Genomic DNA, 15197 nt, shown 5'->3' with positions numbered 1-15197 from the left:
GAGCCTGTCACAGTCTGTCAGCCCTGTCTGCCAACCCCTGATCTGTGTTTCCCGCCTTGATCTGAGTTCCCACAGAAGCACATCCTGAGGCCAGGATTCCGATTCAAGTGGTTTGTATGGGGCGTGATCCCAGGCGCTGGTGGGAGGAGGTGGAGAGGTGAGGCAGGAAAGGAAAGCAGTTGGCAAAGGGTGAGTTCTCCCCAGGTGCCACTGTGGGTCCCTGCAGCTTGGTTCTGCCCGGGGGCTCAGTGGAACACTAACCCCAGCATCACCCTGCCTGAGGGATATTCACCCACCAAGTCCTGCTAGACATCAGTCCTGGACAAGGAAGCAGAGGGGACCCAGGAGGAAGGTGGCACGATGGCCCTGGCATTGCACAGGAAGGCCATCTGAATCCTTCAGGGAAGGAATGTAGGTGTCAGCTGATGCATCCCGGGCTGGTGGGCACTGCAGGGGTAAAGGCAGGGGATGCGGCAAAGAGCCCGTACTTTAACGGGCACTGCTGTGATTCGATGTCACCCAGAGGGCCCACACGGAGCCTTGATTGTCTGTTATCTTTCTCCCTCACCCCACATGGAGCAAACTGAGGTCTGTGAGGTTAAACAACTTGCTTAATGTGGCCTGATGCAGGCTGAGGTCTGGCTTCCAGGGACTTCCTCTCTCCAGAGGCCTAAGCTCCACCCTGCCTGGGGGAGGAGCCCACAGTTCATTTTATTCCCGCCTCCCGGCGGGGAAGATTGTCGTGTCAAAACGGGGTCAGCCCACACTCACTCTCCTTGGCAGGCGAAAGTGAGAAGAGAAGCAGCCCGCCTAATCAGACCTTGTGCTTATCCTCCCAACGCTGTTATCAGTCCGAAGAACAGAGTGCACCAGGCTCCTTTGGGGAAGCAGGATTCATTTCCACAGATTAAGACAGATTGTTAAAACTGCATAGAGAAAAAGCAGAGTGTGAATTTGACTGAAGTCCCAAAGACCGGTACCCTATTTTTTTCCTGGCATCACAGAATGAACTCTTTTTACTCCACCAGCGTGGTGGTGGCCAATAAGACAGACAATGTGCTGTGAACAGAAGGCAGCGTTCAGAGTTGGATTGGGATCAAAAACCATCCTGGCTCTTTTGAGCTGTGTGACCTTCAGTTATGTGATCTCCCCCTCCGAACCTTCATTTTCTTACTTGTAAAGGGGCACCAACACTTTACTGTTATTTACACGCGTATGAGAGGTACCCCCTCAACACTGGAATTACCTTTTGGAGAGTGGGCTCCTTGTAATACAGGTATCCCCTGCGAGGCAAGAGTCTTAGGAGCGCATCGGCATCAGTGTACCAGCTAGAGTGGTTGGGAGACAACTCACTGCATTCACCTTCAGTGAATTTCTTTTTTTGGAGATTCTTTCCACACATTTGCCCATTTTGTGATGGGTGATTTACGAGTACACCTGCCTACACTGCCCTAAGTTTTAGGAAGAAAACAGCCTGACTCCCATGCCTCACCCTCCCTCTTCACCAGATCTTGCCTGAGTGACTTTTATTTCCCCAGATGAAAGAAAGTCCTCAAAAGGAAACATTTTACTGATGTAGAAGAGATGAAACAAAAAATGGCAGAAGCACTTAAAAGGCATCAAAACTGACAGGTTAAAAAACTGTTTTGAACAGTGGAAAAAGTGCCTTACTAGGTGTATTGCATCAAATGGAGAGTACTTTGAAGGCCACTGTAGTTTAAATATCTAAGAATAAATACACAATATTTATAAATAAATTCCATTTTTTTGGTTCACCCCACATACACACACGTGTGTGTGAACACACACTATAACACAACTGTTATTGTAACAATTTCATGATATAACACATTGCAAGTGACCAGAAGAATACCTGACATGAGGTCAGGAATTCTTAAGTGTTAGCGATAGCTGTCCCCCGTTGCTACAGAGTTAATAATACTGGAAACAAAACAGATACTTCGTCTGTCCAATCAGAGGATTGGCTTAGTTCTCTATGATGTCACTTCCGTCTCACAATCCTGTACTCTGACTAGAAACCCGCCAGATCCTTGATGTTGAGGTCCACCATGACCTTTGTGAGTTTTCCTCTACCTGAGGATGACGAGATGACGATAATGAAATATTTTATAGGTCTTTAAAGGTTAAAAAGACCCTTCCATCCACTTCTTTGTTGTGACTACATGAGACCCTGGTGCAGGGATTGTAATCTCATTTCTTTGATGAGAAAACGGAGACTTGGAGATGTGCATTGGCTTTTCTGAGTTCACCCTGCTCACACGTGCTGGGGCAGTCAGGTGTTCTGACCATAGATCCCTGGGCTTCGCTCCCAGCTTTCCTAGCACATGGCATTCACAAGAAGCGCCACTCAGTTGCCGTTTCTGTGATTCTCCTGAAGGTTCGGCATCACGAGAGCAAGCTGGAACCCTTGCTGTTCGCCTCAGCTGATGGTGTGAATGAGGACCTTTCTCTTAACGACCAGATGATTGACATTCTGTCTTCTGAGGACCTTGGGAGCATGCTGCAAGCCTTAGAAGAGTAAGACTTCTAAATCTCATGATACTTCTGCAAATGTGATGAATGTTTTCAGTACCATGCCATAAGTGCAAACACCCTGAGTATATTTTATTCATTCATTCAGCTAATCATTTTTCTGTTGCTCCATTGTCATTGACACTGCTACCCAACAAACACTATACTTGGTATTTAGGAAAACAGAAGTGTAGGACATGCTTCTGCTGTAGGGCTTTCTGATGTGGGGGGAGGAGACACGTAAACAGAAGTGACCATAAAGTTTGGTGAGTGCCATGCTAACAGGAAGGTCAGGGCTGGCTGAGCACAGAAAGGGAAGTAATTACTGAGGAAGTCACAGAAATGCTTCCCAGAGGAGATGACATTTAATGAATTCTTGAAGCTTGTGTAGAAGCTTTCCAAGTTGATTAAGCTACAAAAGGCTTTTCAGACAGAAGGAAGAAAGGGCAGATGCAAGGATGAGAAATGAGCCCGATGAATTTGGTGAAATATAAGCAGCTATGTGTGGTTGACATGTGAATTGGGGTATTGAGTTTAGAAAATAGAGAAAGGGGCCGGGCGCAGTGGGTCATGCCTGTAGTACCAGCACTTTGGGAGGCTGAGGTGGGAGGATTGCTTGTGCCCAGGAGTTCAAGACCAGCCTGGGCAACGTAGTAAAATCTTATCTCTACCAAAAAAAAAAACAATCAAAAAGTTAGCTGGGCGTGGTGGCGTGTACCTATAGTCCCAGCTACTTCAGAGGCTGAGTTGGGAGGATCACCTGAGCCCAGGAGCTTGAGGCTGCGTGATTCATGATTGTGCCACTGCACTCCAGCATGAGTGACAGAGTGACAGACTCTGTCTCAAAACAATAATGATAAAATAAAAAAAAAGAAAAGAAAATAGAGAAGAGGCAGCCAGAGAGAAGCCAGTTCAGATGATGTAATTGTTTGCTGAGCTGAATTCAGTTCTTTTTATTTACTTCATGAATACTGACATTGAAGTGCCTATGCACAATAGGACACAGTGCCAGAAACCACTTGAGAACTTTATGAAACTCACTCTCAACAAGCCTATGAAGTAGGTACTTCTGTTTTTATCGTCTTATGAATGGAACTTGAGAGATGTTAAGTAACTTGTCCAAGGGCACACTCTAGGAAACGACAGAGTCAGGATTCAAACCCAGACCATCTGACTCAAGGATCCAGGCACCTAATCACTGCCTGAGCTTTCTCCCGACTAGATCCAGGGGTCACAGTCTAATAGTTGAACCTTACTAGTTAGAGTTCATCAGCATGGGCGTTTCTTTTTCTCTTTCAGCGTGTATTTACCAATGACGTCTTTTTATGCTTTCTTTTTTCAGTTTCCACTTGCTTACCAAGAAGGTCTCAATCTTATCTTTTTCTACCCAAACACGTTAAGTGTAATTATTTTAGAGTCTTTACCTGTAAACTTATCTATATCCCTGTTCTGTGCTTATTAGTGTTCCTCTTAGTTTTTTTTTTTGTGCTTTCTTGACTCCTTGTCTATCCGGGTATTTTTGATTATGTGTTAGACATTGTTTACAAAAATAGAGAAGACAATTTGAAGATGAAGTTATCTTCTTTGAAGCAGCTAGGAGTGTATTTAAGATTACCTTAACCCAACCAGAGATTGAGCTTATTCAATGCTGGGCTTCATTTCTTCCAGAACAAATTCATATCTGGTTATATCTGATTATTTTTTTGTTACTTTCTTTGCTTTCTTGTTAAGCTTCTGATTATTAATAATGGGGCAGATGAGAACCCTTCAAATTGGATTTCATTTGCGGAAAACCTTTCTTTTTAAAAAATTTTTGATTCAAGGGATACAAGTGCAGGTTTGTTACATTGAGTGATGGTGACATTTAGGCTTCTATTGCACCCACCACCCAGAGAGGGAGTATGGTACCCAATGGGTAGGTTTTTCAATCCGTGCTCCCCTCCATCCTTTCCCCCTTTGGAAGTCCCTAGTGTTTGTTGTTCTCATCCATATGCCTGTGTGTAGCCAGTGTATAGCTCTCACTTATAGATGAGAACATGCAGTATTTGGTCTTTTGTTTCTGTGTGAATTCTCTTAGAATGATAGCCTCCAGCTGCATTCATGTTGCTGCAAAGGACGTGATTTTGTTCTTTTTAATGGCCCATAGCATCAGGAAACCTTTCTGATTCTAGATTCAGAATGCATAGATTACTGCCCACTAGGGGGTGGGGGTGATATGTATGGATTTGGAGTCAAGGTTCTGAAAAACTATAATGTCTTATCCTCTTAATAAAATACTTATATTTTTGTCACATTTTAAAATGTACAGTCTCTGTTACACCCTCAGTTAATTTGAACCTCAGAGTAATGCTCTTTGGTAGGGCATCTTGTTTTCGGTATTGGATAGTTGAAGAATCTGAGGCTTAGCTACCTTTAGAGGTTTCTCTATAGTTACGCCTCCAGTGAGTAAAAAGCAGAACTTGAACTTCCTCCGTGCTTGGTGTCAGGCTCATTATATTTTACAAACATCCTCTGAACCTCAGTTCCTCATCTCTCAAAAGGGGGCATCCATGACCTAGTGCCTTGGGATTCTGTAAAGTTTAATGATGCTGGAGACTGAGGATGGTAAAGCATCCTTGCAGCAATGGTTGCCTCTGAGCCTGGGTCAGATCAGCAGAGACACTAAAGAGAAGTGTTCAGGATTATGATTGCTTCCTTGAGTCTTTCTTAAGAAATTAAAAACATACTGGAAATGGGAGACTTGGAAGTAAAATCGAGCCGCTGCCTGATCCTGTCTCCCTAGAGCTGTAAATAGTGTTATATAGAGGTGAGTCCAAGGTAGAAGCAGAAACAGCTCTGCTTCTTCCTTTTGAGGAGTGAAAGAAAAGCACTGTTGTGTCTGACTCATGCCACTTTGTGAGCCCAGTGGGTGCTCTCAGCAGAGAGGGACTCTCTTCCTGTTTGGAGGGATGCCCCTTCCTCACTGGGGACCTCATGGAGAACCAAGCTTGAAGCCTCGTAAGTGCAGGGCCGACCTTGCACCGAGTGGGAGATGGGGCCTGGTTAATCCATTTCTGAGCGCCAGGGTTGCGTGGCTTGGATGATTCAGCTTTGTGTGAGCCCTCTGATGGGATTCTTTAGTTTTGCTTGATTCCCAAATCAGGGTGCCAAGGATGGCAAGTTAAAATTCGCCACTCTGTCTGAGAGGAAGGAGGGAGGGGCAGACAAGCAATGAAGAGAAAAATTACTGGCGTAGATTAATAAATGCCACGTATTATATTAAGTGATATGGGCAAGTAGTGATCAAAGTGTTTCCTAGCGGAAGGTCAGTTTTCTTATGGAACATGAAAATGAAAAGTAGGGTGAAAGGATTCGCTTTGTGTGAGCCCCTGGGTATTTAATTTGCAAGTATGTATGACTCGCTAACCTTCTGACCAGAATAATTAGTACTTTAAAACGGGAAAGTATGAATTCTCCTGTCTTTGTTTTTGACTCGAAGAGTGACTGAGGATAAGAACCCCTGTCTTCCTCTCTCCTTATATTCTGTGAAATGAAGGGCAGCTGCTGCGGTCTGCTGGTCCCGATGCCTGAAGACAGTAGGGAAAGCCTGACGTTTACAACGACTTCATTCCTGCACCTCAGTCAGTAGCTCTGAAATTTTACAGTCCTTTCTTCTTGGTAGCTGATCTGCTGTTGCCTGAAGGGTGTTTAACGTTGATTATCAGGCCTGAGAGAGTTCAACTGGAGAGCTGAATTTTTTTTTGTTTGGAGCTGGTGTCTCACCCTGTCACTCACTCCTCGACCCGCTGGGCTCCGGCGATCCTTCCGCCTCAGCCTTCCAAGTAGCTGGAGCTACAGGCGTGCGCCACCACGCCCGGCTCATTTTTTGATTTACTGTAGAGATGAGGTCTCGCCAAGTTGTCCATGCGGGTCCCGAACCCGCGGGCTCAGGCAGTCTACTCACCTCAGCCTCCCAAGGCGCAGGATTACAGGCTGAGCTACCGAGCCAGCCGGAGAGCTAAATTTATCCCTCACTCTCTGTCTTCCAGATGCCATCTCCTCCCCCATCCCCACATCCCAACATTCAATATTTATCGAAAACCAATTCTGTTTCAGGCATTGTGGTGGGGCACTAGCTTTAGGAAAGCGGGTCTGTTTTTTTTTTTTTAAGTCGCAGCATTGTCAATTACTTTTAATCTCTCCATCTTGACTTATAGTCATGCTCAGGAGCTCCCAGAAAGGAAATGTCACTCAGAATGTCAGGGGCTTAGTGTGCATGGAAATCTGTGATATGCTTCCCACTAAAAATAGCTTTCTCTCTCTAGCAAATCATTTATCCAGTTTGTAATTCTTACATGAGGCTTAGCTGGGATTCTAAATATGCCATTAGGTGACTTGATTGTCACCTTGTTTCAAGACCCATCAGAGCCATAGCTTGCTCTATCTTACTGATTTATTTTTGGCAAAGCGTTTCCTAGGCTTTCTGTTTATCTTTTACATTGCTTATTCATAGGCTGCCTGTTGCAGAGGGGATGTGAGACAGGGATATTTCTTTTGATTTTTGTCAAGCTCCTTGACTTTCGTCGTCATGAAGGTGGGCTCAACCCCAGTGCATACTGGGACCAGGAGGAAGGAGGACCTGGACAAACTGGGTGGTCCCGGCAGCCTCCAGAGGCATGGAGTGCCTGTGATATTTTCTCTCTGGCTTGTTTTCTCTCTGGCTTGTTCTGGGCCTGACCACCGCCACCACCTCCCGCCTGTGATCTTATTTAATTCTCACAGCCACTCTCACTTTTTAGACCAGGAAGCTGAGGTTTAGAAAGGTTTATTGGTTTAGCCTAGGGTCATACAGGGAGTAATGGACTTGGCCCAGGCCTGAGTATTTTCAAATCTACTCTTCTATTGACAGAACAGGTTTTAAAAAAAGACTGAGTTCAGCTTTTCCAAAGAGACAAAGAAAATAAGGAGAAAAAGAAGTCCAAGCCTTTGTCTGTTTCCTCTGTTATTAGAAGAAGCTTGTCATTCTCTTTATATGCTACCAACATCAACTCTAAACTGTCTCAAGGTTGTGTTTTACACAAAGTAAGTGCTCAATAAATACTTGTGGAGTTGAGGCTTTGAAATATGTGTGTTGAGTAGTTTTTTACTTGCCAAACATATGGCATGTTTTTAAAACTACTATCCTTTTTATTCTTTGCAAATATTCTGCAAAGAAGTGGGGTTTTTTTCCTTATCACTAAAAATTTGGAGGACCTTAAACAGCTCACCCAAGATTCTTTTATTTGTTCTTTGATCGGGTTGCTCCTTCATGCATGCATACTTTTCAGAAAGTAATTAATTGATGGATTGTTCCACCAGCTTTTTGCCGAGGGCCCATTCTATGCCGGGCACGGTGGTAGGTTCTGGGTACAGACTGGCAAACAAGAGTCTTGGCTCTGGTCCTCATAGAGGGAATGCAAGCAAAAGACAAACACGTACGCTGGTAGCTATGCAATTTTACGCTGTGGTTGGAGGCAGGAAGGAGCGAGGTGCTCTATTAAAGACTCTCAAGGACAGTCCGTCTAAGACAGAGTTGGCAATGAGCGTTAGGGCGGGGGTGGCATGTATAGGAGGCAGAGGCAGAAGGGCTGTGGGTATTGGAGGAGCCACTATAGGACCAGTTCAGGCTGGCAGGTCCATGGGGCGCTGGGGCTTGGAGGGTCATCGGAGCCAGGGAGGGGCCAGATCCACAGTGGTGCCACCTCCATTCTTTATCCTAAAACTCTGGTTTTTCTTCTTGACATTCAAGGCTACCAGAAACTACCTTGTTACTATTATTATTTTAATGAACGTTGTTTTCTGCCTTACCTACCTAGGCCGTGAGTTCTGTGAGGGCAAAGACGTTCTGTCTTGCTTGGTGATCCATCCGCAGTGCCTCTAACAGTGCCTGGCACGCAGTGGGTGCCACCACACCTACCAGGTGGCCTGCTTGGTGGAAAGTCACCAGCAGGTAAAGTTCGAGGCTGTAAGGCATTTTGCTAGCAAGGGTTAGGAGAGGGTGCGGCATTACTCAAACCAGAAGGCAATTTGGCATATTTCCAGATGTCCTGTGGCCTGGGTCCGGCAAGCACCTGCCGTTCTTCCAGCAAGTAGCTGCCAAGCTCCCTCCCCGTCCCCCCTAGCACCAGGCACTGTGTTGGCTGGTTGCTAGGGGGGAGCCAGCATCAGCCAGGAGACCCCAGATGCCCACCCTCTGCAGGGAGAGGCAACTGGCGCACCAAGAAGCACAGTGCAGTGATACCGCACAAGGGGGCATGAGCCCAGCAGCTGAAGCACCTGCCTCGCCTTGAAGCTCAGAGCCCTCCTCACTCCATCCCCACACTGCTTGCTGTGCCCAGTTGTGGGCAGAGGGGCCAGACTCACTGCCGGCAGGGCCTCCTGCCGCAGCCTGGCATGGTGGAGCTGTGACACCTTTGGATGGGAACGAAACACCTCCCCAAGTCAAGCCTGCACACCAAGCTTCCTCGGTGTCAGAGTCTGTAGGGCTATCCTAGCTCCGGGCATGGCATGGAGTGGCCCCCACAGTTGTGCCCCCCAGCTCCAGGCCTGCCCTGCTGTGTCCACCCAGGCCTGGAATTGGAGGGAGGCTCGGAAGCACCTGGAAGAGGATGGTGGGCAGAGGCCACTTAGGGAGCGAAGAAACGCTCTGCTCGGCTAAAACCCCAAGGGCGTGAGTGCAACAGAGACCGCTCCCATGGGGTCCACTCTGGCCCTGTGGGTTCTGGAACCTGGGGGAATCATGCGTGTGCCCTGCTTCTTCTTTGAAAGAGGGGCTTCTGAGAGACCCTGTGTCCTCAGAGATGGCCATCTCTGCCGTAGGGGGTTCCCTAGTCTACAGGCCTGACTCCAGCACCTTCTCCCGGTAGCCGTTCTCAGCCTCTTGTCTCAAGTTCTCACTTGAGCTCCGAGCTCTTGCCATCTCAGTACTAAAGAGAGGGTAGGCTCTGTTTGTCATAGGTGCAAATCCAGGTCTGCTTTTTGTTTACTTCATAGACTATGGTTGAGAACAATTGTCTATTTACAGAGAAATGGAGAAGATGACAGAGTTCCTGTACGTTCCCCACTTGGTCTCCCTTATTATTAACGTCTTACATTAGCATCCTACATCCGTTACAACGAATGAGCCAATATTGGTGCATTATTATATTAGCTAAAGTTCATAGTTTGTCCACATTTTCTTAGTTTTGCCCCAATGCCCCTTTTCTTTCCAGTAGAAAAGACTTTATTACAGTCTTACCTCTTTTAGGGGAAGGACCATTTTTTCAGCTCATCAGCTAGTAGATCCCCTCAAGTATAAAGTGATTTCATCTTCCTGGGAAAACAGAATCTTAGAATGATGCTACAAAGTATCTCAAAGGTCATCTGGCCTAAGTTCTTGGACAGAGCAGAAATATTCTCTCTAGTATGCCTAAGAGATGGCCAACCCATTTCTACTTGGGTATTATTATTGATGGGTAAGGGACTGCAGTCCCTTCAAGGTTGCTGTTATGGGTTGAGTTGTGTCCCCCCAAAAGGATACATTGAAATCTTAACTCCTGGTACCAGTCAGTGTAACCTTATTTGGCGGTTGTCTCTTTGCAGATTAACCCAGCTAAGGTGAGATTATTTGGGTGGGCCTTAATCCAATATGACTGGTATATTTATAAGAAGAGGGAAATGTGGACACAAACACACACAGAAAGAGCAGTATGTGAAGACAGAGGCGGAAACCGAAGTGATGCAGCTACCATCTTAGGAACACCGAGAACCACTGGCAACCACCAGAAACTGGGGTAGAGATCTGGGACAGATTCTCCCTTAGAGCCTTAGAAGGAACCGCTGACTCTTTAATTCTGGACTTCTGGCTTCTAGATCTGTGAGATGATGAAAAGCCGGCCATTTGGTGGTACTTTGCTACAGCAGCGTTAGGAAACTGATACAACTCCCTAAGCCTTACTTTCTGAACTGAACCTGAGAGCAGGCCTGGGCAGCTGCGTTTTTGACATGTTCTTCAAGTCATTCTGGTCATTCTGACAACTGGTAGTTTGGGAACTTCTGGAGAAGACCAGTGGGCCCAAACAGTGCACCTACTTGTGGATCTGGGTCGAGTCACAAGAACTCTGCATCTAAAATTACAAACGCTCCCAGCTCTGTTTCCCACACCTCGGAGTATTCATCTGTGACTCCAAGCCCTCCGTGGCTGAAGGACGCCCCTGAGGGCCTTTGCCTCCCTGCACAGCTACCCACCTTGTGTATGAACTGACAGCTCCATCTTGGACTTTGGCCTCCAGAACTGCAGGATGATATATTTCTGGCTGTTTGGTTTGGGGTTTCTTTGAGTTGGAGTCTCACTCCGTTGCCTAGGCTTGAGTGCAGCGGCATGTTCATGGCCACCGCAGCCTCCACCCGCTGGACTCAGGTGATCCTTCTGCCTCAGCCTTCCACCTAACTGGAACCCCAGGTTGCGTCAGCACTCTTGGCTATTTTGCGTGTGTGTGACTTATTGTAGAGAAGAGGTCTCGCCAAGTTGCCCGGGTGGGTCTCGGGCCCCTCGACTCAGGTAGACCTCTCACCTCTGCCTCCCAAAGTGCTAGGATTACAGGTGAGAGCCATGTATCCAGCACATTTCTGTTTCAAGCTACACAACTTTGTTATACTTTGTTACAGCAGCTATAGGAGACAAACGCAGTCGCCCAGCTCAGTGCTGGGAAGCTTACGTTCCTTGAAAGGCCCTCCGATCTTTAGCCAGAAATCTACCTCAAGAGTTCCACGTGAGCAGCTCCACAAGCAGCTGTCATCCTGATGTAGCCTCTCCTCGTCTCTGTGCTGGCCCCAGTGTGGGCGTCCTCGCTCTCTCCTTCCTGGAGTTCTCAGCTCTTCCCCTCTCATCGTTACCACCTCAGTCCCAACCGTGGTCGTGTCCTCACTGGCCTCTGGCACCAGCTTCTCCTCCATCCCTGACCCTTTGGTCCATCCTCCACACACCAGCCAGAGGGGCCTTTTCAGTGAATCTGCCTGGGTCACTTGCTACCGAAAGCCCTTACCAGCATCCTGTTGTTCTTGGCGGTAAAACCTTGATCATCACCATGGTGGGTAGGGTCCTGCGTCGTCTGCCCAAGGCTGTTGTTTAGCCTGGGCTAGAGCCATGTTTTGTTCGTGTGATCACAGTCACCAGAGATCTGTAAAGTTGTCATGGAGAAGACAGTGGCACCTGGGCCAGTTAAGGAAATTTTAGGGCGGCAGATGCCCGCTAATTTTGAAGACCGGTCTGTCTCTGGGAGCTCTCCTGGAATGGAAAAGCCTGCGCCCGGAGGGACACTTAGCTCCTCATCACAGTGGGTGTGCACAGCACAGGCTGGGGGCTGTAAGGAACTCTGAGTACTGGTGGGAAAGATGACGTAGCTGGCATCCACGTTTTACTGCACTTGTGAAGCTGTGCTTAAACTTTTTATTCTGTGGTTTCTTTCATGAGGCCAGCATCCAGTCTTCAGGTAGAGTGCAGTCTGTCCTTCCAAGTAAGAGTTTCAGACTCTGTCTGTCTGTTCTGTGTCCGTTCACCCTCATTCACCCACCCGCTCACTCGTCTGCCCACCTCTCTCTCCACCCATCTGCCTGTGTAGCCTTTTCCTCCTCCGTGCGTCCACTCCTTGGTCCCTCCATCCCTCCATCCCTCAGCCCACGTATCCATTTGTTCATCCATTTCTTCGTCCGGTCACCCATCCATCCATCCGTCCGTCCGTCGGTCTGTCTGTCCACCTGGGCCTCCACTCATCCACACATCCACCCACGTATTTCCCGTTTCCGCGGTATCCGTGTCTCCCCAGCACCGTTTTTTTGTCAGACAGAATGATGCCAAGAAGACCGTGAGACGCAACAGCAGCAACAACAGTAAGGAGTCACGTTCTTCAGCACCCGTCCTGGGCTGGATACTGAGCTCATGCTTCGTGTGTGCTGTTTGGAGGCAGTAGGGACCAGGATAAGCAAAGACTCCAGAGCCACATGGCATCAGTTCGAATGCTAGTTTTTTCCATTTAATAGTTATATGACTTTGAACACGGTGTTTGAGTTTTTCTGTCATCTCATAAGATTGTTGTGAAGATTAGATAGTTTAATGTCTGTAAAGCTGTTAAACAAAGCCTGATCATAAGAAGCACTCTTATTAATCTTTTCAGTGACCCTCGTTTGACGTGGGTGACATTCGCGCTTAACCCACAGGGAAATTAGGCTCAGGGATGTGAATAACTCATCTGAGCTCACCCAGTGCCTGAGGAGTGAAGCTGAAACTGGAAGCTAAGTTGATGTGATGCCAAGCCCATACTTCCAAACCTAATGAAATATCCCCTTCCAGGGGATAATTAGGTTGTGTGTGAAGGAAGGTAGGAGGGACGTGCAGGGAGCATTTGAGGTGGAGAGAGGAAGCCTCACTTCACCTTTTTGCCTGGCAGAGTCTGGCCTGTGAGTGGAGTGGGGAGTGGGCGGTGGTGTGGGAACCCCGGGGTGGGAGAGTTCATGGACATCTTGTCCGCATCTGCGCCCCCTAAAGGAGTAGCTCCCGGCCCAGAGAGGGAGGGCCCAGTCTGACTTCTAAACACAGACTTGTGGAGAGGAAAGCATCCGCAGGGAAAGAAGCGGACTGCTGACCCCTCGTACCTTGCAGGCGAAGTTTCTACCAAACTCAAAACTTAGGTTGATCGTAAGTCTTACTGACGTTTCCCTCCCACATGGTGGCTATTTTTACTCCGATGTAACCTCCCATTACAATTTGGACAGTGAAGACACTCGGCAGGTCCTTTCTCCCCAGACCCCCTTGCCCGTGCCCTCAAATTGACAGTATGTAAACATGATTTATGGTCCCAGAGTAGAATCTTGCAGTATTATCTGTCCATGGGAACTAGCTTCTGGCCAGGAAAATTTCAGTTTCACCAGTAGTGAATTGTTTTCTGTGGGCCTATTATGCTTACACCAGCTAACTCAAAGATGCCAGATTTATATTGTGAAAAAGAAGACTACGGTGATTTAGTTTTCCTTTTGAGTTAATTATCTTCCATGTTGATTGATGGTACATCTTCCACGTTCAGGAGAACGTTTACTGCCTTGTGTGTCGAATTCCATCCTAATTTTGTTCTGACGCCTTGCTTGCCATTTGGTGAGAACTTGATTAATTTTTATATGAAATAAATAAGAAAAAAGACATTAATCCTCTCTCTTTTTTAACAGCAGTAACCAATCAAAGCATTAATCAGTTCTTAGATAATTTCAGCACATTTTTCTTGGCAAGATGCTATTGGGCACAGTAGCTCGCACCAGTAAACGCATCACCTTGGGAGGCTGAGGCAGAGGATGACCTGAAGCCCGGAGTTCAAGACCAGCCTGGGCAACATAGTACGAGCCTATCTCTATACAAAATATAAAAAGTAGCTGGGCATGACGGTGCTCATCTGTAGTCCTAGCTACTGGGAAGACGGTGGCAGGAGTATCACTTGAGCCCAGGAGCTGGAGGCCGTACTGAGTTTTTTTTTTTTGTTTTTTGTTTTTTTTTTTGAGTTGGAGTCTCACTCTGTCGCCCAGACTGGAGTGCAGTGGCCGCTCCCGGCCACCGCAGCCTCGACCTGCTGGGCTCCAACGATCCTTCCGCCTCAGCCTTCCAAGAAGCCAGAATTACAGGCATGTGCTACCAGGCCCGGCTGATTTTTTGATTTATTGTAGAGATGAGGTCTCGCTGCCCGGGCGGGTCTCCAGCCCACGGGCTCAGGCAGTCCACTCACCTCAGCCTCCCAAGGCGTGGGATTACAGGCTGAGCCACCAAGCCTGGCTTGTACTGAGTTTTGATTGCACCACTGCAGTCCATCCTGGGTGACAGAGTGAGACCTCGCATCTAAAAAAAAAGAAAGAAAAAAGATGTTTTCACAGGCGATCCTATTCACAAGTTTTTGGTTTTTTTTTGAGTTGGAGTCTCACTCTGTTGCCCAGGCTGGAGTGCAGTGGCATGCTCCCAGCCACCGCAGCCTCGACCTGCTGGGCTCTGGCGATCCTTCCGCCTCAGCCTTCCAAATAGCTGGAACTACAGGTGTGCACTACCACGCCCGGCTAAATTTTTTGATTTTATTGTAGAGATGAGGTCTCGCCAAGTTGCCCAGGAGGGTCTCGAACTCGTAGGCTCAGGCAGTCACTCACCGCAGTCTCCAAAAGTGCTGGGATGACAGGCTGAGCCACCGAGCCCGGCTTATTCACAAGTTTTCATGGTATCCTTTTATTAGGTGCTTTCTGTATTCTGTGTGCTGGCTATGGTTCTAAACTCCTCTGTGAAGTCAGTCATTTAGAAGAGGAATATCACTTGCTCAGTTTGTATATGTAGCAAAACTGGCCCCAGCAAATATGTCCATCTTCGAAGTGCAGTGACAAGATGACATTTTTGAGTCCTGAAAAAAACAGATGTTCCCTAGGATAGTGGTGGGTGGATCCTGCTAGCTTTGCCAAGCTGTTTACATAGCAAAGATGTCTAAGAATCGGATATTTAAGGTGATGGATGCAACTCAGTATGTTTCTGTCTGCCTCATGGAGTCATTAGGGAATTTGGGGGGAATGGAAAAATATGTGTATTCCATTGTTGTCTGAATAATTTAAAATGCCATATGGGGCAATGGAAATTAACCTGTTCTCCAGTGGAC

General features: G+C 47.3%; 1 protein-coding gene across 1 annotated transcript in view; it reads left to right on the top strand.

Annotated features, from left to right (window-relative positions):
- EVC2 (EvC ciliary complex subunit 2) overlaps positions 1 to 15197 on the top strand; it is a 132512-nt gene that overhangs the window by 37551 nt on the left and 79764 nt on the right. Inside the window, exon 8 of the mRNA XM_008048680.1 lies at positions 2399 to 2538. Within this exon, the coding sequence (XP_008046871.1) occupies positions 2399 to 2538 (140 nt within the window). The remainder of the gene's footprint in view (positions 1 to 2398; positions 2539 to 15197) is intronic.

This window comes from Carlito syrichta, unplaced genomic scaffold (assembly GCF_000164805.1).
Source record: "Carlito syrichta isolate Samal-C Ts95f unplaced genomic scaffold, Tarsius_syrichta-2.0.1 Scaffold126498, whole genome shotgun sequence".
In the NCBI taxonomy this organism is placed as follows: Eukaryota; Metazoa; Chordata; class Mammalia; order Primates; family Tarsiidae; genus Carlito; species Carlito syrichta.
The sequence above is the reverse complement of the archived record's forward strand: the minus strand, read 5'-3'. Positions and strand labels throughout refer to the sequence as shown.